Source organism: Mesoplodon bidens (assembly GCF_964165515.1).
Source record: "Mesoplodon bidens genome assembly, chromosome: 13".
In the NCBI taxonomy this organism is placed as follows: domain Eukaryota; kingdom Metazoa; phylum Chordata; class Mammalia; order Artiodactyla; family Ziphiidae; genus Mesoplodon; species Mesoplodon bidens.
Window position 1 is genome coordinate 28,868,737 of NC_138169.1, and position 21,718 is coordinate 28,890,454.

The 21,718-nt window shown below is 41.5% G+C and overlaps 1 protein-coding gene and 1 pseudogene across 3 annotated transcripts in view; one reads left to right on the top strand and one right to left on the bottom strand.

Annotated features, from left to right (window-relative positions):
- The window catches only part of PTPN2 (protein tyrosine phosphatase non-receptor type 2), an 83,636-nt gene that overhangs the window by 56,309 nt on the left and 5,609 nt on the right, over positions 1 to 21,718 (top strand). Inside the window, exons 5-9 of one of the 2 annotated variants that reach the window (XM_081253236.1) lie at positions 2,965 to 3,102; positions 10,057 to 10,266; positions 11,457 to 11,609; positions 16,579 to 16,760; positions 20,398 to 20,499. In XM_081253236.1, the coding sequence (XP_081109362.1) occupies positions 2,965 to 3,102; positions 10,057 to 10,266; positions 11,457 to 11,609; positions 16,579 to 16,760; positions 20,398 to 20,499 (785 nt within the window). Of the gene's footprint in view, positions 1 to 2,964; positions 3,103 to 10,056; positions 10,267 to 11,456; positions 11,610 to 16,578; positions 16,761 to 20,397; positions 21,192 to 21,718 lie in introns of those variants that run through there. The other variant, XM_081253235.1, reaches the window with a different exon arrangement.
- On the bottom strand, positions 19,184 to 20,311 carry LOC308626919 (prefoldin subunit 4-like; annotated as a pseudogene). Its single transcript has one exon. The product of its transcript is annotated as a prefoldin subunit 4-like (transcript).

Below are 21,718 nucleotides of genomic sequence, written 5' to 3' on the forward strand. Positions count from 1 at the left end.
TTCATTTCACTCCATGGCAGTTATTATCCTTATTTGTAGTCAGATTGTCCCTTCACTGGCCAGCAGGAAGCTCTTCAGGTTGGGCCCTGAGTTCTTTTACACAGACCCAAGAGTCTTCATCGCTACTTGCTGTCTGGAATGACTCCATATTGCGGGCTCATCTTAAACTCTGGTGTTAAGAATCAGCCATTTCTTTAAGGGGCCTTAATTTCTTTCAGTGGGCAGTGGTATTTCAGGGTCACAACAAAAATAGGGATGTTTGTTGCCACTGGGTTGGTCTTTTCAGTGAACAGAGCTAAGGAAAAATATGTTTGTGTGTTAAGATAACATAGCGCTAGTGTTCATACTGATATTTCTGATTCAAATTTAGGCCTATAGGGGTTGGCTCAACCCTTTCTATCCTTTATCTGTTACAGTGTTTTCCATACCATGAATTCTGGTTCTCAAAGACACTAGTGATGTCAAATATCTTATAGTGACTCTTTTACTTTGTCTGATATTGCACACAGAAAATACTCATAATAACAAAATCAACTCCATCACCAAAATAACTACTGAAAAAAAGTTTTAAATGTTTTGTTTTTCCCATTCTCTGTTTTTTTTTAAGTTGTACTTTATGTACATTGTCAGAGTTTATAGCACATTATACTCTGTCCCTTATGCTCTTTTTGTGTAAGTCTGTATATGTTGAGGTGTCTCTCCAGTCATTCTGTCTGTAGCTTATACTCCAGAGGATCCTGAGGAAGGACTCATGGGCACCATAGTCCCTGATGTCTTACGTGCCAATGACAGTTCATCTGCTGACTCAGTGCTTAACAGTCAGTTTGGCAGAATATAAAATCTTTGGCTCATATTTGCTTTTCTTTTTTTTTTTTTTTTTTTTTTTTTTTTTTTTTTTTTTTTTGCGGTACGCAGGCCCCTCACTGCTGCGGCCTCTCCCGTTGCGGAGCACAGGCTCCAGACGCGCAGGCCCAGAGGCCATAGCTCACGGGACCAGCCGCTCCGCGGCACGTGGGATCCCCCCGGACCGGGGCACGAACCCGCGTCCCCTGCACCGGCAGGCGGACTCCCAACCACTGCGCCACCAGGGAAGCCCTGCTTTTCTTTGAACAACTTAAATGTATTACTCCATTTTCTTCTGGCATTACAAATTACTGTCAAAGTCAAATGGACATCTCTATTTCCTTTATTAGTCACTTATTCTTTTTACCTAGGTTACCCAAAGGATTTTTTTCCTTCATATCCCAATAATTTTACCAAAACATTTCTGTGTTGGTCATTCTGGGTCAGTTTGTCCAGGGGCATAGAGTGCTCTTTCAGTATGTGATTTCAGACATTTTTTCTTTCTTTAAAGAAAAATTTATTGAATTATACTTGTTGACATTTATTCTGTTCCCTTGCTTGCTTTGGTGTTCTTTTCTTGGGTCCTTCTATTATACATGTGTTAGATTTTCTTTGCTTATTTTTTATATTTGTCACATTTTCTCTAATCCTGTTTGTCTCTCTCTTCATTTCTTTTTGTTTTAAAAATGTCCTCCCGGGCTTCCCTGGTGGCGCAGTGGTTAAGAGTCCTCCTGCCGATGCAGGGGACACGGGTTCGTGCCCCGGTCAGGGAGGATACCACATGCCGCGGAGCGGCTGGGCCCGTGAGCCATGGCCGCTGAGCCTGCGCGTCCGGAGCCTGTGCTCCGCAAGGGGAGAGGCCACAACAGTGAGAGGCCTGTGTACCGCAAAAAAAAAAAAAAAAAAAAAAAAAATGTCCTCCCTTTTCTCTTAAGGCATCATCTGTTGTGTTTAGTCACATCTCTTTTCCCTAGTTTAATTAATTAGTCTTTGTTGATGAAATGTGTTCTGTTATTTCTGAATCTTTTTTCTTTTCTGTCACCGCATTTCTGAGTTGTTCGAATTCTAATTTATGCTCTTTCACTTCTTGTGTCATTTTTTAAATGTCTTTAAGCTGACCTTTTGAAGAAGTGTCAGCTCATAGTATTCATTTGTTTTGGAAGCATTTTTATTGTTTGTTATTTGTAGCTATTTGTGATTTGGAAAAGGAGAAATGACCATATTTTACAAGGATGTTTTTCTGGTGTTTTCTCCTAATGAAATGACTCTAGCTCACCTTACCTCAGCCTGCTGGCCTCATAATTTGGCTTTTGGGAAGATGTTTTTATTGTCACAAATACAAATTCCATGTCAATAGTTCTTCCAAAATGTAACAACTCTAGGTAAAGGGAGCTTATCTTTTTTTTTTTTTTTTTTTTTTTTTTGGCTGTATGTGGGCCTCTCACTGTTGTGGCCTCTCCCCTCGTGGAGCACAGGCTCCGGACGCCAGGCTCAGCGGCCATGGCTCACGGGCCCAGCCGCTCCACAGCATGTGGGATCTTCCCGAACCGGGGCACGAACCCGTGTCCCCTGCATCGGCAGGCGGACTCTCAACCACTGCGCCACCAGGGAAGCCCGGGAGCTTATCTTTTAATTCTTTCCCCGACTTAATTTTAGTAAGTAGGTATGCAGTGTTATTTCTAGATATGTAGTAGTATTTAGTAGCAGATTAACGGGTATTTATGGAAAATACTTGTAAAATAAAGCCTTTTCAATACTGTTTGAAGATAAGATTCTTGTAAGAGTTTGATATTTATAGAAAAATAGTGTGAATGCCAGTATGATGTTAAAATATACATTATCCTGCTTTAGAAATGACAAATTGATTTTCATTTTATGAACATGATATCTGTTTATAGGGTTTTTTTTAGTTTATAAGTTAGAGGAACATTTTACAAACCTGCTTTTGTAAGATGTCGATCTTATTAAAATACATTAAACATCAAACGTAGTACGACTGTTCTTAGAATTGGGTACTTGAAAAATATATAGCATGTGCGTGGTTTGTTTTCCTTTCCAGCTTTTTATGGTTTCATTATGTCTATAAACTAAAAAAAGTCATATGCATATTCTTAAATTTAGGTTAAATGTGCACAGTACTGGCCGACAAAGGATGACCGAGAGATGCTGTTTAAGGAAACAGGCTTCAGTGTGAAGTTCCTGTCGGAAGACGTGAAGTCCTATTATACAGTCCATCTGCTGCAGTTAGGAAACATCAATGTAAGACTTTTCAGGCCCAAACAATGGGACTTTATATGATGATTTTAAGAATTATTCTTTGTTCTTAGATATGAAGTTTGGGGCAGCCCATTCATTTCAATAATACCTATAATAGTGTACAGCCATAACCTTTTCCTTATAGATTTTGTTCCTATATGTGGTAGCTCTCTGAGGACTCTCAAGAAACCCTAGAAACTAAGAATTTTAAAGTTCAGGTAAATATTTGAGGATTCAGAATAACTTACTAAAATTAGTCAGGGATTAAGAGAGAGGGCTTTAGAATCAGGCCAACCTGGATTCACATCCAGCTCTGCTACTTAGTGTACCTGCTCCCAGACCTCCTGAAGTCTGTCCTCATCTGTGGGATGGAGATGGTGGTGCCTCCCTCTCAGGGCCGTTGTGGGGTCGGGTGAGGGTGTGTGTGCAGAGGCACTAACACAGACCAGGTACCCTGTAAACGCCAGCTCTGATACTTACTACTGTTGAGAGTGTTGTTAATTCAAGGGATTAGTCACACAGAAATTTGTCTTTATTGCACTGGTGAAAATGGTGCAGTAAATTTACCATATGGTCTCAAGAACATTTACTTGGATTTTTTTCCAGAAATATAAGACTTGTTCCTGGTACTTGGTTGAGATACAGGTACAGGGTGGGTTGTGAGCCTGCTGTTGTCAGGCTGAAGATTGAGATACTTCTCCCCTCTTCCCACTTACCTCTTTGCTATCTTTGGGTCATAATTAGAATAACTAGAAAATATGAAATAAGAGTGATTCTGAGATGCTCTCAGAAACTAGAAAAACTACAAAATAGGAGATTGTTTGCCCAAAAATGGCTTCGGGAATGTATCTAGTCTAAAGCGAGATACTGTTTTAGTTAACTATTAAGTGAATTGAGTGATTAACGTGTGATCATTAACCAAAAAAATAAGCTTTGCAGCGAAGGGAGATACATACACTTTTTAGATATGCAGAAGTACCTTTTATGGTTGATCTCCTAAAACACCTCTCTGTTTCTTATTACATACTATAAGTACAGATGTGTGCCGAGTGCTTTGGGCCAGGTCCAGGTTCCATGACTTTCATAGCTAAGCTTATTATGGGATCTCTTAGGTCATCCAGGTAGGAGGCTTCTTTATGAATCTCCTCACTGTATTTGTTTTGCACCAGTGATTCCAAACATACATACAAACATACATACATTTGCATGTATCTTAAGCTGCATTGAAATACATCAGCTACTACTTGGTCCTGGGTTGTCCAGTGCTCATTTCCAGAAACAGAGCTGCGTTTCCATGAAGTTCTCATGGGTCTTGGAATCATCTTCTCATGGTGTTTACTGATCCCAGGTACCTCGTCTGCTTTTGGCATTAAAATTGATTTAGAAGGAGGTGGGCATAGGTGTTTTTCTCTGTCCTGAGCATTGATTACACCTCAAATAATAATAAGATAGAATAACTTTTGTATTTTCTTTATCACTTTGCAAAGTATTTTCACATATGTATCATTTGTCCTACAGTCTTCCTAAAATGTGGACAGAGTAAATATTCTTAATATCCCTGTTTTTCATACTTAAAAAAAAATAACCTGAAAATCCATGGGGTTAATGGATTTTTTTCCATAAATAGATTACTCAGTTAATAAGTGACAGACCAGAACTCAAATCCAGATCTCCTAACTTCTAATGAGATGGGACCAAGTCTTTTGAAAAAGATGCTGTTTGTTGTAAAGGAAAATCCTTGGTTCTAAAGTTTCTAAAGTTGAGGCCACCCTGGGAGCAGGCCAACCACTACGCTTTAATTGCTGGCAATTGTGTGATTTCTTACTGCCCTGGGTTCAGAGTACACCATAATTAAATAGCAACAGTTTATGTTCTATTTTACAATCTTTAGTAAGAGCTAGGAGTGTTAGAAGAATAAAGTAACGTTTCAGTAGGAAGACAGAATTGCATTTGGTTGTGTTAGAAGAATAAAGTAGCGTTTCAGTAGGAGAGACAGAATTGCATTTGGTTAAATATTTAGACTCAGGAACCATGTGGCCTGAGTTTAAATCCCAGCTCTACCACTCCTGGCTGTGTGACTGGTCCCATTATTTTACCTCTGTGCCTCCGTTTTCTCATCTGCAAAACGAGGATGATGATGCACCTGCCTTGTAGGGTTGTTACAATGATCGAGTGAATCAATGCTCTGACAGTGCCTCAGACTGAGTGTGGGGTCTCCTGTTGTCAGCGGCTCCCTTGGAGTTGGGAAGGGCTGCAGGAGCCAGGGCAGCGGAGGACGCGCTGCAGGAGAGAAGGTGATGATGAAGTAGGGGAGGGACAGCCGGCCTCACCTGCAGGTCTGAGTGGAGGTTCCTGAGGTTCAGAGGACCAGGTTGCTTCTAAAGGAGTCTGGCTGTGCCTCTTAACAGATCTGGGGCCAGAGCTGCCTCCTGTCAGGCCCTGCTCCATAGAGACTTCACGTCTGGTGGGCAGTAAAGCACCAGCAGCCCTTTCCAGCGTCGTGATGAGAGCTCAGAGTTTGAACTTTTGCCCCCACGTGAAGAGATTCCATGTCTGCTTTTAAAAGGGGCCTTGTGGCTTAAGCTATGAAGATAGTTTTGAGGGGCTTTTAAAATCCCAGGTCATCTGGAGAACTTGTCTTTCGGGCTTTTCTGTTTAGTTGGCCTTCACCATTTTCAGTAGTGTCCTTGGCCAGCTTTATGTGTATCAAGTTCCAGGAAGGCTGTTGTCATGCTGAGTTCTGTTTCTCTGCCCCTGTAGATTTGCCCAGAGCAGGGTTAGATGCCACCCGGGCCTCCTCCTCTCCTCCTCTCCTGTTTATGTCCTGTGCGCTCTTCTGTCCAGCTTGTGCCCATTTCTCACTTTTGTCACTTAATGTACCTATGATGCATTCACTCCTAACAGCTAGGATCTTCTTACGCTTCTCTTCATAATTTAAATTTTACCATTTCCCAGCTTGTGCAGCACTTGCGCATGTGTACATTTTGACACCATAACAAGGTTTTCAGCTCCCCATGGGCAGGGTCCTTACCTGTTGCCCGTGTACCCCCTCTGCGGTTGCACCGAGTACCCTGTTCACCACCCCACACCTGAGTGTTTGTCTTGAAACATGGCTTGGTCCTTCCACCAGGGTCTGGGAAGCCCTTCTGTGGCCGGTACAGGAGTCCCTGGCCGGCCCCCGCCTTGCCTCTCCCGACCATGCCTCAGGCGTTGCCCTGCCCCCTGCCCTGGTGCTCTCCTCCCCTCCCCACTGGGGGTTCCGGTCATCTTCCAGAGTGAGTTATGGTGACCACGTATTTAACACAGCCAGTGCGGGATCCTGCAGGAGCTGGTGAGGGACTGAACTAGGGCAGTGACCTCGAGGGAGGCGGGGTCGACAAGCTTGCTTCTCTCCAGGTGGAGCGGAAACACAGGTGAGGAGGTTGGAAATGTGGAGAGGTTACAGTTGATGGGAGTGGATCAAGGGCCGTGGTAAAGGCAGCAGCGAGTGTGTCATTGTGTCAGAGATCACTGCGTCTCTTCACATGCCACCACGTGCAGGTGTTGCCTTGTTTACCCTTCACAGCAGCCTTGTGAGATCAGTACTTTCTAAAACCCCATTTACAGGTGATGGAACTGGGGCTTGTGAAATTCTTGGAAACAATCTTGCTACCTTCTTTCTGTGCCTAAAGTGTGAAAATTGGGCCTGGGGCTGTAGAACTGTATAGATTTTTAAGTAATAATTAGAACATTTATAGTCTTACTCATATTGATAACAATTATAGTTAACTTGCATTTGAATGGCTCTAGACAGCGCACACTTAAATTGCCCCCAGGCTCTCAGCTCTTGTACCTACTCAGCTCATAGTTCAGCTTCCTGGCCTCCATGGACCATGAGCTTGTCATCTGATTCAAAGACGTTACATTTAAAATTCTTTTAAAAAAATGTAAATGAGATTTTGCCCTAAGAAGAACGGTGAACTGCTGACATCTTTGTGCAGAGGGTGGTGTCCATGATGTAGTGCCTTATGGAGAAAACTGGGCAGGTGTGTGCAGACCGGCTGGAGTGGAGTGTGAGGGGTGGCAGTGAGAAGGGACGGAGCTGACTGGGTGTCACAGCAGGACTGAGGGGCTTGGTGACCGAGCAGGAGGGAAGGGTGAGTCCGCTGTTTGAAACTAGGATTTTGTCAGAAACTGTAGAGTCTAAATGTAGAGACTGTTCAGAATAAAGGTGAATTTTGTTTTAGCTCTGTATGCTTTGGAACCCTTTCCCCCCATTCTCGCTTTTTTTCCAGCATGAAAAAGAGGGAAAAGGTATCCAATCATTCATATAAACTTTGTGTGTGTGTGTGTGTGTGGTACGCGGGCCTCTCACTGTTGTGGCCTCTCCCGTTGTGGAGCACAGGCTCCGGACGTGCAGGCTCAGCGGCCATGGCTCACGGTCCCAGCCGCTCCACGGCATGTGGGATCTTCCCAGACTGGGGCATGAACCCGTGTCCCCTGCATCGGCAGGCAGACTCTCAACCACTGCACCACCAGGGAAGCCCCATATAAATTTTTTTTTTATACCAGAGTAGTAAACATATGGATCCTATTACTTCTGTGCCCCTTTGGGAATTATGTGATTTTTGTGAGCTAAGTTTTTTGAATCTTGTTTCAGTAGGAGTGAATTAACACAAAATTAACCTCTAAGAAGTTCTTTAGTCTGGTCCTACATGGAAGAAAAAGATGGATTTTCAAAAATCTATTAGTGAGAAAGACTGTATTATACAGTGGTGAGCATTTCTGGAAACTGGCTTTGAGCATCCCAGACAGCGTGACCTGAATTTGAAAGAAATAAAGAGGCCACTAGTCTTGAGCCAATCTCATACAAGCAAAGAAAAAGCAAGTCATTGCCCAGGATTGTGGGGTAACTGTAGGTTTTGGGCCACGAGGTGATGCATAGTTGAACCTACACTGTATAGGCCACACCTTAGGGAACACTCTCCTGGGAGCAGGGCCCTGGCACCACCTCTCCTAGGCCTGGGACCTCCAGCAGGTCCACCTGGACCTGGCTGAGGCCCATGTGGACCAGGGCTGGGCCTCTGTGCATGGTCAGCACAGCATGGTGGCTGAGGACTGCAGCAGGGCAGCTGTCGGGGGGAGAGGGTTAAAGACACCCACTGGAATCTGAGGCCCCATTTAAAGGAAGATGCGGTTGAGTTAACCATGTGCCTGGGCTGATGGAGGAAAGGACTTCGGACCCCAGTCCTGTGTGGGTATCAGATGGCTGCCATTTACGGTTTTCTAGAAGGAAGCTACAGTTTAGCCTCCTTAATTTGGAATGTTTTAAACACTGTTTTTACATACAGTAAGATACAATCTTTTTGATGTACAGGTCTGAGTTTTGACAGTGCATTCGTGTCACCACCTGCCCAGTCAAGATAAAGAACAGTTCTGTCACCATACCCTAGATACACATGCACGCGCGCGCGTGCGCACGTTTCTCATGCTGCCTGTGTACAGTCAGCCCGGCCCCACTCCCAGCTCCTGGCTACCACTGGGCTGGTTTCAATTTCTATAATTTTGTCTTTTCCATCCTGTCATGTAAATGGAATCGTACAGTATACAGCCTTTAGAGTCTGTTGCTTTCACTTAGCATAATTAATTTGGAATTTAAAAGGAAATGTTTTGAATTTTAATAATCACAATGAGCATTTTAATTAGTAATAGGAAATCTTCTAGTACCTTCAGTGTACTGAGAACCTATGGATCACAGTGTACTTGGAATTATGAAAGCTGGATGTCAAGAAAAATTAGTCACTAAATGCGTATAATTAAAAAAATTTTTTTAACTTCTGCACTGTATTTTATCAGTGCTGTACCTCATGTAACTGAGTCTGGGACTTAGGAGTCTTAATTTGTACTGAAAAAAGGGAAATATTATTTTTTAAAAACAGAAAGCTAAATTTGTATTGAAAGGTAGATGCTGTAAAAGTAACCATTAAAAAAATCAGGGTTTTTTATGCTGCTTCCGTGGCTCCTTCTTCCAAAATAATCCTGTAATTAAAGCTGAAAAATTGTGCAAAGATGTGTTAGCGGGTCGCTGCTCCCTCTGTGAATGAAGAGCAGAAGGCAGAGAAATGCTCCTGGGGGCAGAGGGCCTTTGGCAAAAGCCAAGGAACGTTTTCATAATGAGTTAGTCAGAAATAAAGGTCGTTGAGAATATCCAGGAAGTGGTGGTGAGTGCCAGGCAGGCTTTACAAGACAGGAAACACTTAGCATGTTGGTAAACCATGTTAGCACATCAGCAAAGGCATGTCAACAGTTCTAGGATTGGAAATTGTTACGATGGGGAAAAGCAGCAATTAGGAGAGCAATTTCAGTTAAAAATGTAAAGATTGTTTTAAATTAATTCTTGAGTTGTTCCTCTGTGCCTGTATAGCAGAATCTAAAAGATAACTCATATAATGGGGAACATTATATTTTTTAAAACTTTGAAATTCTTAAGAAACCATTAAAGAATGTAAAATTAAACTGGTAGAAATTTTTAAAAATAGAATAGAATCCACTCATCATGATGTATGAATTAAAGAAAATCCTGGCAGCATGTATGGTGCAGGTCAGTGGTTGGGAACCCAAGTGCTGCTCTAATCCTGCCTCTGCCATTTTCTGATGTGTGACCTTGGGTGCATTACTTAACCCTTCACCTCAGTTTTCTCATCTGGAAAATGGGTTTTAATAGGATTGTTGTATGGGTTGAGTTAATACATAAAAAGCCTAGAACATGCTTACAAAATAATAAGTGTTACAAAAGTGTTAGTTATTATTAATATATTCCAAATTCTCCTCAAGAAAATCTTCCCACACTTGTGTATGTGATTATCAAAAACCAAATGAAAAATCATGGTACATTACACAAAACACATCTTTCTGCAGTAGACTTTTAAAAGAAAAAACTCAGAACTAACATTTCCCCCCTTGATTTTCACTTTTTAGAGTGGTGAAACCAGAACAATATCTCACTTTCATTATACTACCTGGCCAGATTTCGGAGTCCCTGAATCACCAGCTTCATTTCTCAATTTCTTATTTAAAGTGCGAGAGTCTGGCTCCTTGAATCCTGAACACGGGCCTGCGGTGATCCACTGTAGTGCCGGCATCGGGCGGTCAGGCACCTTTTCTCTGGTGGACACTTGTCTTGTTCTGGTAAGTGACCTCATTTCAGTCTTCTGTGCCTTTTTATTGTTTCCACTGGCAGAAGTAAGCTCGACTGTCAGGATCCCAGAACTGTGTTTTTCAAACTTGAACTTCTGCCTTCTTTTAGAAAAACCAAAAACTCTCATTCACATCATTTCAGCTGCCTCTTGCTGTGACTGGTGGGGCTGCATCCAAGATAATTCTAGAGCTCTCGAAGGAGACTTTTCCTGGTAGCTTTTGTTACCTAAATGATAGGTCCTCTCCCCCGCCCTTCTTATTTTTCAAACATCAGTTGGTAGGTAATACTGAATTCCTTCTTGCCTTAGTTTCCTTATTTACAAACTGCAGAGAGTGAGAGTATTCTCCTCCCAGGACTGTCATAAGAATTAAGTGGATGAGTGCATTTAGAACACTGTCTAAGCCCTCGGTGAGTGTGGGTTTTAATATCATTCCCTGAGGTTCCTGTTGTGCCTGAGGGCTGTGTTCTTTCTCCACCAGCCTTCCCAGCCCCAGCCTGGGTACCGGCCTGTGCATTTCCTCCCTTTAGGTTGATGGGAGGGTATCTTAGCACGTCTACTGTGTTAACTTACCACTCTGTCTAATATCCTATACTTCAGTCAAAAGCGGCTTGTTGTGTTAACTTTGACGTGTTTAAGAACTCTAAGCATCTGTTCTGCTAATGGTAAATACTAAAACTGGATCGTGTGTTTGCCTGTTCCCTGCCAAATGTAACTTCAGCAGCTGTTCTCTTTTCTGGTTGGGGTGGGGGTGCATGGATCCAGCCCCAGCTGGTGCAGCGGCCCCACGGTGTCCTTGTGGGTCTGGCTGTTTCCGCCTTTCTGCTCCAGCACCCTCAGGTGGCTGCCATACACAGACGTGAAGGCGCCGAACGAGAAGATTTACTCCTGCCAAGACGTTCTTAAAAAAGAAAGGCACTAATCTCGATGTATTTATCTTTACATTAAGCCAGAATGGGCCATAAATCCTCCCTTCGACCAACAACTAGCCAGAGTGAATGAGATTCCTGTTGGTTGGAGTCAGCTGTGAGTTAGCTGAAGGGCCAGGAGTCCTCCCTCTGCTGCCTGGACGGGGCAGACGGGCAACCTGTGCTGACTTGCTCTTAGCGGTTTTCCTGTACTGCTTCTCTTTCCTGGACTCTTAACAACAAAAGACTTGAATAATGTTTACCTTGCTTGCAGATGGAAAAAGGAGACAATATTAATATTAAACAACTGTTACTGAATATGAGAAAATACCGAATGGGGCTGATTCAGACACCAGATCAACTCAGATTTTCATACATGACTATAATAGAAGGAGCAAAGTTTATAAAGGGAGATTCAAGTATACAGGTAAACTGTGTATCAAATACGATTTGCATCACATAGCTACACTCCGATTAAGCACGTGTCTTCTCCCTCCCTTCCAAAAAAGCATGTTTACATTAATGTGGTGAATCCAGCTGGCCCCTAAGATTGTAAAATGTATGCCCCCCTCCTCCTGTGTACCTCAGCCTCATGTTAAATCCTTCCTGTTACTCAGAAGCCCGAGTGGGGACACAATTTCATTAAAGAAAGTAAGGTTTCTTGTAAAGGAGGGTTTAAGCATTTCATCATTAAAATAACCAGAAAATTTAGCTACTTTTGCCCCATTAAAAACCTGATGTGGAGTTATACAAGAACACTTAGTTTATATCATAGATATTTCATCTTTTATAACAATGAGCAAGCAACTTGAGTACTTGCAGCAAAGGTAATGAAATTTCAGGAGAATGTTATTTTTCTCTGGTTGGTGGCTGTATTTTCATGAAGGTCTTTTTATTCCACATTTGTAAAAGCTAAGTTCAAAGACTGATTATCAGAAATCTGTTTATGTACTAATGTAACATGTGAAATAGAAACAGAAGTAACAACAGACACCTGTTTCTTGTCTGAGCTGATCATATGGAATTGGACATAAGCAGGTGGAATTCTTTATTTTTCTCTTGCATGAACCATTTGCTTCCTCTTCAGCTTCTGTGATTACTAGCCAAAGCAGGAATATTCTGAATAAGCCCTCCTTTGTAACTGAGATCACACCATCTGTCAAAATGGAATGAGATATAAGTAGTTAAGTGTTGCATGGATTACACAGACATTTAAATATTCTCAAGAAATTTTATTTGTCAGCTAACTTTTTTGTTCCGATCATTGGTGTTATTTTAACTATTCAAGACAATCTATTGTATTTATCAATAAAACTTTTAAGTTTTATTTAAAAGGTTCCCCCCCAAATCTTTAACATTAAAGAATAATTTTTTTAAATTAATTAGATTATTTATTTATTTATTTTTGACTGCGTTGAGTCTTCTTTGCTGCGCGTGGGCTTTCTCTAGTTGTGGCAAGCCGGGGCTACTCTTCAATGCGGTGCGTGGGCTTTTCATTGCAGTGGCTTCTCTGTTGCGGAGCACGGGCTCTAGGTGCGCGGGCTTCAGTAGTTGTGGCACACAGGCTCAGTAGTTGTGGCTCACGGGCTTAGTTGCTCTGTGGCATGTGGGATCTTCCCTGACCAGGGCTTGAACCCGTGTCCCCTGCATTGGCAGGTGGATTCTTAACCACTGCGCCACCAGGGAAGCCCTCTAAAGAATAATTTTTAATGAAGAGAAACGCCTGTCTGTAAAGTGCTTGGTATGTGAAGATTAAGCCCATGAGGCACGAGACCCTCCTCCGACGTTACCTCAGATGTTCAGGATTAGGAACAGGTCTCTCTTTAATCTCGGCTGTGTCTGCCAGTTTACATGCAGAGGTTTTCCCCACACACTTCTGTTGCTTCCTTGCTAATTTCCTGGTTTTTCTTACAGACTGAGTAACTCTATGGAACGTGTGCTGCCGTTTGGATACTATCCCTTGCTCCACCTTAATTTTTTTCTAAGTTTCGTTCCTTTAGTTTTAGAATATATATGTGCTTCCTGTGCAGTTCGTTTTCCCCACAGAGATGAGTTTTATGGACGGGCTTTTGTGGTCCCTATTGTCGTGACAGTGCAGTTTGTGGCTCGGAAGAACTTTTTCTACCCCAGTTTATCTGGTGCGGTGTGGCCATCAGATCTCTGACTCAGCACCTTTATCCCTCATTCAGACAGACCCAGGCGTCCTCTGCCTCCGTCCAGATGGGATGTTGGAAATGTCTCTATTTTTCAAGTGCTCAGGATCAGAAAGCCTGTTACCCTTCCAGAGGGCTCAGTTTCCACAGAAATGATCTTAGCAAGGCTTTAAAAATTTATATGGTGCTGTGAAATTTTTAAAATTTTAGATAATTGATTAGTACATTTGAGTATAAAAGAATTCAGAGAATGTGAAAGTATATCATTTACAAAGTAGAAGTCCTCGCTAACTCACCCCCCAAATATGTAACCATTGAGGCCTGTGTGTATTCATCCAGGACTGCGTGTTTATGCATATGGACTTGTTTATTTTATGTAGATATTTTCTCCTTCTGGAACCCTGCTGTCTAATGCTGGAGCCACATGTTCTGTTGAGTGTTGAGATGTAGCCAGTCTGAATCAAGTTCTGCTTAAAGTATAAGATGTACAAATATAGGGAGAAAAAGTGTAAAATATCTCAGTAATTTGAAAAATATTGATTATATGTTCAAATGACACTTTTTAAATGTTGAATTAAATAAAACATCTTGTCAAAATTCATCTCTTTTTAAAACGTGGCTGTTAGACATTTTTAAAGTTATATATGTGGCTCGCATTACATTTCATTGGACAGTGCTATACTAGAACCTTAGCTTAGACCAGAAATCTCAGAGAAATAAATTTCCCTGAAATCTTAAATCATAAAACTTTATTGTTACAAAAATCTAGGGCTTCCCTGGTGGCGCAGTGGTTGAGAGTCCGCCTGCTGATGCAGGGGACACGGGTTCGTGCCCCGGTCTGGGAGGATCCCACATGCCGCGGAGCGGCTGGACCCGTGAGCCATGGCCGCTGAGCCTGTGCGTCCGGAGCCTGTGCTCCGCAGCGGGAGAGGCCACAACAGTGAGAGGCCCGCATACCGCAAAAAAAAAAAAAAAAAAAAAAAAAAAAAAAAAAATCTAGAGTTACTTTGTTAATGTGGCTACCCCAAACTGCATGACTCTGTCCCATGTCCCAAAGAGTGTCTCACAGGACATACAAGGATGTGATAGGCAGTTTATGGACTTGTCTTTCTCACCATACATCTGCCGCCTCCCCTTTGCCTCTGATTTTTGGGGAAAATTAATATTTGTAAGAAGAAAGAAGGAAGCTTTTCGAGTGTGAGTTGATGGTAGTGGGGTGAGGGACGCCATCTGTCCAGAAGCACCCATGCTGTGTAAGCTTCGTCTCTGGTTCTTTTTCCTAAAGGGAGCCTCTGTCTTCACCTCAGTCTTAATGTAGATTTACGGGATACGAGTGGTGTTTTCATTATTGGCTACAGTTTCATGTTAGTTTTCCTGTGAAGATTTCTGGCATATGTGGATATAAAATGATTTAGAACCTGCCAGGACAAAGGAGAGCTGTTAATATTCACATCTAAAGTGACTGTTACCTGAAACCAGTAACTGTGTTTGTGATGATAATCACATGAAATACACAACTAATAAAGTTATAAGTAAATATATACTTCGAACAAATTACAGTGGGTTTCGAGTTTAAATACATCACTTTACAACTCCTTCGAGGGGCTTTCTTCAGTGAGAAATGGGGGTGGGGTTGCAGATGGTGTGGGGGCATTGCTCCGTGAGTGCGGTTCAGCTGAGTGTGCAGTCGGGGGAGGTGAGCAGCCCCGTCTGCTCCAAATGGGAGCCGAGGGTAGTGCTGGGTCCCTGGCCTCACAGTCGGCAGCACTGGCAGCACCACTGAGGCAGGTGAGCCTGGAGCCTGCTTGCCAGGTGTGTCACAGGGGAGGCAAAGTTGAGTGAGTTTGCTGCCCAGAGACCTGGCAAAATGACATTGCCCTTTGTTTTTTCTTCTTAAAATTCACTAGCATTAAATCTCTCTTCCTCCCCCACCCTCCTGCTGACTCTTCTTGTTGACAGATTCTGGATTTGTTGCATATTCTGGGAAGTGGTCCAGTAAGACTTGGTTTTTGGCATCATCTCGTTTACTGACATTGTTGAGTTTTGTCCAAGTATAAGGCCAAGTTGCTGTAACTAGATCTCAGTGAAGAATTGACCAGCATGCTTTCTGGAGACAGTTAACATTTTTGTTGGATACTTAAACTATCTGGTGTCTGACACTGATGATTATTTCCAAGATGCAGAGCCTTGTGAGGGGTTCAAATTCTGACTCTGCTACTCGTTAGCTGTCATCTCATTAGTCACAACAAGTCCCAAGGCAGGTGACAGTCCTGTTTCATTGGAGGAAAATAGGCTGTCTCTTCATCTTGGTCTAAATCCTGCCTGATCTGAAGTCCAGGCGTGCTGAGGAGTCTTCCCAACCCAGTGTCCAGCCAGCTGCCTGGGCTGCTGGTGTACCTGGTGGGGACAGTCAACTTGAAGGCCTCTGGCACTGCAGGGACCTGCTGGGAGGTCTCACCATTGGTTCTCCGCTAAACTGGACAGTGGCAATGAGCAGGGCACACTGGGTCACTTTCAAGGGCCATCTTGGTCACTCTTCCAGAGGCACATGCCTCTGGATTAGGAGACAGCACAATCTGACTTTGGCGAAGATCTTCTTACTAGGACCAGTATTTTGGTGAGGTTAAAGTCACTACATTTTATTAAGATTATTGTATTCAACTACATACTGATGTGCATCAATATTAAATGCTTTATTATTGGGACCTCCCTGGTGGCGCAGTGGTTCAGAATCCTCCTGCCAATGCAGGGGACACAGGTTCAAGCCCTGGTCCGGGAGGATCCCACATGCCGCAGAGCGGCTAAGCCTGTGTGCCACAACTACTGAGCCTGTGCTCTAGAGCCCACGAGTCACAACTACTGAGCCCACGTGCCACGACTACTGAAACCCGTGTGCCTGGAGCCTGTGCTCCACAACAAGAGAAACGACCGTGATGAGAAGCCCACGCACCACAACGAAGAGTAGCCCCCACTCGCCGCAACTAGAGAAAGCCCACGTGCAGCAATGAAGACCCAACGCAACTAAGATAGATAGATTTATTAAAAATGCTTTATTATTATTAAATATTCAACTTAAAATAGACGTAGTTAGAAGTGGTATGACAAAACACGTTTTTCTTTTTCATTCATATGTTAGCATCACAGGGTTTTCTTAAGTTAAATATAGAATTTCAGTTTCATAAATTTTATTTAAGGAAAGTCAAAACTTTAGTGTTTGCATTTGTTTCTCATTTCCCTACTTAGAAACGGTGGAAAGAACTTTCTAAGGAAGATGTATGTCCTGTTTTCGATCATTCACCAAACAAAATAATGACTGAAAAATACAACGGGAACAGAATAGGCCTAGAAGAAGAAAAACTGACAAGTGACAGGTGTACAGGACTGTCCTCTAAAATGCAAGATACTCTGGAGGAAAACAGCGAGAGGTAAGGTTACTGCAATAACAATGCTTGAAAAGATGAGACTTTTATTTTAATAAGTTCTGTGGATGGGAACTAATATAGACCTTTAGTGTATTGAGTTAATGTAACCATTTATTTATTACTTAAGGGCATTTAAGTAGTATATAATGACATCATTGATCTCAAAGAAGCTGATACTTAAAGACGGAAACCTGTTGGAAAATGGTTTAACACAATACTTACTGAGTGTAAGAGTTGATATAATTAGATGCTAAAATGTGTAGTATGATGCAGAAAACAGAGTATGAATACCTGCCGTTTGTACAGTTATAGTGTTCACGCTGTTACAATGTAATTGGTAATATGCTTTTAATACCATTATGAAATGAAATAATTAAATGAATATTTCAACTTAATTCTGTTATTGGAAGAAAAAAATATTTTTCAAAAAAATTCACCTAGGGGCTTCCCTGGTAGCACAGTGGTTGAGAGTCCGCCTGCCGATGCAGGGGACACGGGTTCGTGCCCCGGTCCGGGAGGATCCCACATGCCGCAGAGTGGCTGGGCCCGTGAGCCATGGCCGCTGAGCCTGTGCGTCCCGAGCCTGTGCTCCGCAACGGGAGAGGCCACAGCAGTGAGAGGCCCGTGTACCACAAAAAAAACCCAAAAAAAATCACATAAAATGCCCTATACTTTTTGAGTTTTTAATCCATATGAATGTGTAAACTCTTCAAGTTTTTAAATTTGAAAAATTACGTTTCTTGGGCTCCAAATATCTCACACATTATGAAGCTGGTGTCCTGAGGTGTGAGTCTCTCAGAAAAGTGAATGAGCGCTTTTACTCCCTCTCTTCAATATCTCTGGAAGACTTTTTTTCTTTTCTTTTTGTCAAATATGCTTTTTCTTGTGGAAAATTTTATGCTGTAGTCATATTTGTTACAGTGGGATCTTGGGATGTGCTGTGAAAATCGTTAAGGTCTCCTATACATTATAGCTTCAGTTCTGTATTTCCCCAATATAAAAATTGCCTGAAATTTTATAAAAGGTAGTGTATGACAGTACATAGTAAGTTGCTATATATCATATTGAAGAGTTTATTATGACTTAGCAGTGCTACTCCTTATGTGTGGCTTCAGTGGTTTAGACTACAAGTTAAAGCATAAAGTTGTTTCTTCTTCTACCTTAGATTTACTAGTTTTAAGTCAGGAAATAATACTGGGAGCTCTGTATCCTTTTATATATTTTATATATGTTTTGCCTGATCTTGACTGCAGTGTAATTTGTTTTATTGGCAGGTACATACATACTTGTTATAGTGAATTTTCAGTCTAGAGAGTGAATTCTGAGTAATAATTTTTGCAAGTCATTGTAGGAAATATTCATGTAGAGTTCACACAGCCAGAGATACCTGTGTGTGTGATAAGTTAAAGTGAAAAAGACATTAGGAAGACTGCAAAGCATATGGAGATGAGCAAAATATAGTCCCCAAGTTGCTAATACACTTAAGGGACAAAACAAGAACCCAGACTAGCAACATAAATTATTTACTATAAATGAAATGCTGTAGGATGAGAATAGAAGGGCTCTAGAGGGTGAGAGAACCAGAGACAAGAGGTTTCTTAGTTTAGAAGGAAACAAACTTGGAGAACAGCAAAAAAAAAAAAACATTTGGGCAAGAACGAGGTTGTACATGGCAGGAGAACACGTGCTCTTGTCTCTTGGGTGTGTAACTAGGAGTGGGGTTGCTGGGCCACACGTGGCCACTCCGTGTTGAGCATTTTTTGGCCAGTTTTCCAAGTGGTTGCATCACTTCACCTTCCTACCAGCAATGTCTGAAGGTGCCAATATTCCCACATAATTTAACGTTGATAAAATAATCTAATATGTAGTCCATATTCAGAGTTCTCGAATTATAAAAAAAATCCACCTTAAAGCTTTACAGAAAATTACTGAGATATAATTTACATACCATAGAATTCACAAAATTTAGAGCGTACAGTTTACTGGATTGAGTGTATGTACAGAGTTTTGTGGCCATCGCCATAATGTAATTTTGGAACATTTTTATGATCCCAGTCTCTATAGCTATTTTAAAAAGTAATTCAAGATCTGATCCAGGATCATGCATTGTATTTGGTTGATGTGGTTCTTTAGTCTCCTTTAACCTGGGACTATCCACCACCTTTAGTTTTCCCCCGTTGCTGGACATTGCAGCGGACATTGCAGCTTATAGATGAGTTGCCTTTTAGGATGCCTCACAATCTGGATTCTTCTGATTGTTTTTCACTATTAGATACAGGTTAAACATTTGGGCCAGGAAAAAAGCTGCCTCTTAATGTAGTAGACGCTGAAAAGGCATTCAAGATTTTTAGTCAAGCCATACCATCAGAGCTGTGCTTCAGAATGATTACTGGAGTGTAGTATTTACTCTGAAGGCATAGAAACTGGTTAGGCTTTTGCTGTAATATAAGCAGTAAGTGAAAAGAGGAGATGGATTTTGTGAGATTTTTTTTTTATTAACTGATTTTAATAACATGACATAAAACCCCTACACTTGATATAATTGTTATGCAAAATACATAGATGAATACTGTCTTCTTTTAAAAACATAAATAAGCAGGATGTGAAAATAGGCAAGTTTCCATTAAATAAGTGAAAAAAATTTTTTAAGTTTTGCTTTCCATATCATTTGGTGTTATAAAATGTTTAGCTTTCATCAGCTTCAGGGTTTGTGTTGCTCCCAAATTTTTCATATAACTGAACTCTCAAATCTGCTAACACCCACTGAATTGATTCCACACTGGATGGTAAGGCGTCAGTTTCTTCTTGAAAGTTTTTCTTTGCTTCTTCTAGCATTTCTCATGTTTCTTCTTGAGAATGGCTAATGAAAACCACCAGTCTGATGAGGTGTCATTAAGCAGTCCTCGTCTGCAAGCATGATGTTCTAACAAGCATCTTCTAAGTTTGGGAGTTGTTTCTTTTTTACTTCTGTTTCTTCCTTCAGCTCTGATTCTGCTTGTATTCCATGCAAATCTGTATGTCTTTTGTTGATTTTCAAAAGTAACATTGACATCTTCTGCTGTCTTCTTCATGGTGACTGCCATCTTAGGCTTGTGAGACTTTTTTCAAGGGAAAAAAATAGTAGTTTTCATGTTGCCTTCGGTCATTCTTTGTGTTGTTCTGGGACCATGATCCCAGAGTCAAAGAGCTTCCTTTGGAACAAAAATTCTGTATTGAATAGGAAAATGGGAGCTAGAAAAGGGATGGGCAGACAGCAGTAGGCACTCACACAGCAGAATATTCAAGGAAATGTTAAGTATAGGGGCCTTTGTGAAAAATCAAATATGAACTCCGAAGGGGATCAGATGCCTGGGGACCCTCTGTCTTCCCACTCCTGCTGGCTGGCTAGCAAAGAAAGAAAAAATACTGACACCATGCTTCTTTTCAGGTCCTACTAAAAATATTCATTTACATAAAACTGTACCAGCAATTGTCATTGAATTACGTGAGTGCACCTCTGAACCATTTAGAGTATTGAAGCTTTTCCCCTTTTTGTTCCAGCATCTGAATGAGTTGAGAAGTGGGGTGGAGTGGGCAGGGTGTGTGTGCTCTGCCTGGTGGTTGAGCCCAGCCCTGCTGATGTGCTCTTGTGTGTTCACAGTGCTCTGCGCAAGCGCCTTCGGGAGGACAGGAAAGCCAGCACAGCTCAGAAGGTGCAGCAGATGAAGCAGAGGCTGAACGAGACCGAACGAAAAAGGAAAAGGTGGTTATATTGGCAACCTATTCTCACTAAGATGGGGTTTGTGTCCGTCATTTTGGTTGGCGCCTTTGTTGGCTGGACACTGTTTTTTCAGCAAAATGCCCTATAAGTAATTAATTTTGCCGCGCAAGCTTCAGCACTGGTAGCTGACAGTGTTGCGTGAATCACAGGGGTTCATCTGTTAGCAAACTCCTCAGACACCAGACGGTGCAGTTGACTAGACACCCACAGAGAATTGGGGTGTGCAGTCCCCTCAGCACCCCAAGGCGCTGCCCACACTGTACCCGCTCCCTAAAATAAAGACTTGAATGCTTCTTAAGAACTGGTACATTTTCAACTGTATTCATACATGTTAAGTGTAATATTTCACCTGACCAGACTGAGAAGTCCTTTATCATGAGGATTCGTTTTTGGAGGCTGTCTGGATTTTAACCTGCACTTGATATAAGCAATAAATATTGTGGTTTTATGGACATTATTACTGGAAAGAAAATGACCTTTAAGTAATGCGTGTAATGTATAATGTACTGTTCACATGGGCATCAACATTTTATATTCTTAACCATTGCAGGGTAAATATATTTTATAAATACCTATTTAATCTTACTTTTGTAGTTAAATGTACTTTTTAAAAGCTCAATTTGAAAAAAAATCTGTTACCACAAAAAAAAATAATAAAGTGTATGTTGATTCAATTGTACTGGATACATTTTCCTAAAGAAAAGTTTGATATGAGCAGGTAGAACTCTGAATAAGCAATTTTTACTATATATTTGCATTTCTTTTATGTTTTACAGTTTTCCCAATTTTAAAAAGAAAAAGAAACAAAAATTTTCTCTAAAAATATCTTTGAAGGAAAATTCTCCTTACTGGCGTAGTCAGGTAACAGTTGGTCAAGACTTTGTAAAGAAACTGGTTTCTGTAAAGCCCATTATTAATACTGTTTATTTTTTCAGGAAAATTTCAATGTAATTACCCTAATTTATAATTGGGGTAAACCATAATTTAGGAAATAAAAATAACGAGCAGCATTTTATCATCCATGATTTCAGTTTATTAGACTGAAGTTTTGCAGTAAAAACTTTTTTAAGTTCTTTCTACTTCAATAAATAGTATAATGATGTTCAAACCTACACTGTCCCTTTAACTTCTTAATGGGTATTTTTAGAGCATATTGTTTAATGAATCTAATTGCTCATTGGAGTGCTAGCTTTCTTCAGAT